Here is a 2,500-nt window from a genome sequence, read left to right on the forward strand (position 1 = left end):
ATACAGTTGAAGGTGATTTTCTCTATCTACAACCCCTGTTTTTCCTTCACATCACAGTATAGAGGTCAAGCTTGAATACTAAAGACTCTACTGTACTGTGCAGTTGCTGGAAATGTTCTCTGCCAAACTCCTTGTTCCGTTGTCTCTCCTCCTGCTCTGTCAGTGCTGTCTATTTCCATCAGCACCACTGTTGATCCATCCCCCCAATACCCTTTTTATCCCATTAGACCCTCCAATGCCCCCCTAGTGCCCCCAGCCATAAAGCCTCAGTCCACTGCTCCGCTGTGCATTAAGCCCTCCAATGGCTCCCAGCGTAACCAAGAGCCCCTGGTCATAAGTCTCCAGTGCTCCGCTGCTCTCTACTGCCCCAGTGCCATAATGTCGCGCTTCACTGTGCCCTAAGAGCGCTGTGCACGACCCATGCAATCTCCTTTCACCTCCTTTGTCCGTGTGTGTGTGTGTGTGTGTGTGTGTGTGTGTGTGTGTGTGTGTGTGTGTGTGTGTGTGTGTGTGTGTGTGTGTGTGTGTATGTGTGTGTGTGTGTGTGTGCGTGCGTGCGTGCGTGCGTGTGTGTAAATTCACTGTACATGTGGTTGACATCATGCGTTTGAACATGAAGGTGAAGCGTTATCAGAAGCTCACCCCTCTTCTTCCCCCTGTGCGTGTGTGTGTGTGTGTGTGTGTGTGTGTGTGTGTGTGTGTGTGTGTGTGTGTGTGTGTGTGTGTGTGTGTGTGTGTGTGTGTGTGTGTGTGCGTGCGTGTGTGCACGTGTGTGTGTGTGTGTGTGTGTGTGTGTGTGCGCGTGCGTGTGTGCGTGCATTAACCCACTGTGCAGGTGGTGGACATCATGCGTGTGAACGTGGATAAGGTGCTGGAGCGCGATCAGAAGCTGTCTGAGCTGGACGACCGGGCTGACGCACTGCAGGCCGGAGCCTCCCAGTTCGAGAGCTGCGCAGCAAAACTCAAGAACAAGTACTGGTGGAAAAACTGCAAGGTGAGTGGTGTCAGTGTCTCTGTGTGTGTGTGTGTGTGTGTGTGTGTGTGTGTGTGTGAGAGTGAGAGAGAGAGAGAGAGAGAGGGAGAGAGGGAGGGAGAGAGGGAGAGAGGGAGGGAGAGAGAGAGAGAGAGAGAGAGAGAGAGAGAGAGAGAGATTGGAAAAATATGAATGTGTGGTTTGGTGGAAGAATGGCAAGGTGTTTGTGTCTGTCTGCCAAAACTGAGCTGCAAGGTGTGTGTGTGTGTGTGTGTGTGTGTGTGTGTGTGTGTGTGTGTGTGTGTGTGTGTGTGTGTGTGTGTGTGTGTGTGCCAAACTGTATGGTGTAAGAATTGCAAGGTGTGCAGAACAGACAGCACAAACAGATGGATGTCAGGCAGGTACATGGAGCACCAGGGAGGCAGGAGCAGAGGTGTCAGGATGGAGAGAGAGAGAGAGAGAGAGAGAGAGAGAGAGAGAGAGAGAGAGAGAGAGAGAGAGAGAGAGAGAGAGAGAGAGAGGATGTGTATGTGCATGGTTAACATGGTTGGTATGGTTCCAGCAAGGTGACACGAATGCACTGTGTGTGTGTGTGTGTGTGTGTGTGTGTTTGTTTGTGAGGAACAGAATAAATGTGTGTGTGTGTGTGTGTGTGTGTGTGTGTGTGTGTGTGTGTGTGTGTGTGTGTGTGTGTGTGTGTGTGTGTGTGTGTGGTTCTGTGGGATACAAATGGGCATTTATGCAATAGCAATGAGCAAACAAAGAATTCATGTTTAGATTAGACATTTTTTGTGTGGACCAGTGTAGTTGTAGACTTAAGTCATGGCGTACCACTTCCCCATGTATATTTTTGTGAGGGACTCTTTCACATTCAGCCTTTCTTCAAAGCTAACATCTCCAAGAGTGGTTTGTAGGGTCATGTGCTTTTTGCATAATGCAAAAAAAGATCAAACATCGAACATACGCTAGTCGGTCTCTGATATAATGCTGCCAACTCCTCGCTTATCTAGATACAGATTCAATTTCACAGCTTATCAGAGCAGAAGAGTTTGTAGTTCATTATGATGCCCTATATCTAGCTCAGTTGGTGCTTTACAACTCACAGGGATTTGCACCAGCCATCGGCTAAATATGGCTGAAATATAAATGTCAGCACAGCACTGTCCAGCTTAAACCTCAGAACTCCATTGAAAAAAAAATGTCATACCACTATTTTTGGAATAAATTATATAATTACCTCCGCCAAGGAGGTAATGTTTTCGGTCGCGTTGGTTGGTCTGTCCGTCTGTCCGTCTGTCTGTCTGTTTGTTTGTCTGTCTCAGCATTATAACTCAAAAACTAATCAACGTAATTCGACGTCACTTTGTGGGTTTGTTGATAATGACCCAAGGAACAAGTGATTCAATTCTGGTGGTGATCCGGATCACGAAACGGAACCAGGACTTTTTTAAAGATTCTGTCAGCAGGATAACTCAAAAACTAATCAACTGATTTGGACGAAACTTTGTGGAGCTGTTAGTAATTACC

The 2,500-nt window shown here is 47.4% G+C and overlaps 1 protein-coding gene across 1 annotated transcript in view; it reads left to right on the forward strand.

Moving 5' to 3' along the window:
- vamp1b (vesicle associated membrane protein 1b) overlaps nucleotides 1-2,500 on the forward strand; it is a 12,588-nt gene that overhangs the window by 6,188 nt on the left and 3,900 nt on the right. Inside the window, exon 3 of the mRNA XM_063199883.1 lies at nucleotides 836-994. Within this exon, the coding sequence (XP_063055953.1) occupies nucleotides 836-994 (159 nt within the window). The remainder of the gene's footprint in view (nucleotides 1-835; nucleotides 995-2,500) is intronic.

Source organism: Engraulis encrasicolus, chromosome 5, assembly GCF_034702125.1.
Source record: "Engraulis encrasicolus isolate BLACKSEA-1 chromosome 5, IST_EnEncr_1.0, whole genome shotgun sequence".
NCBI classification, from domain to species: domain Eukaryota; kingdom Metazoa; phylum Chordata; class Actinopteri; order Clupeiformes; family Engraulidae; genus Engraulis; species Engraulis encrasicolus.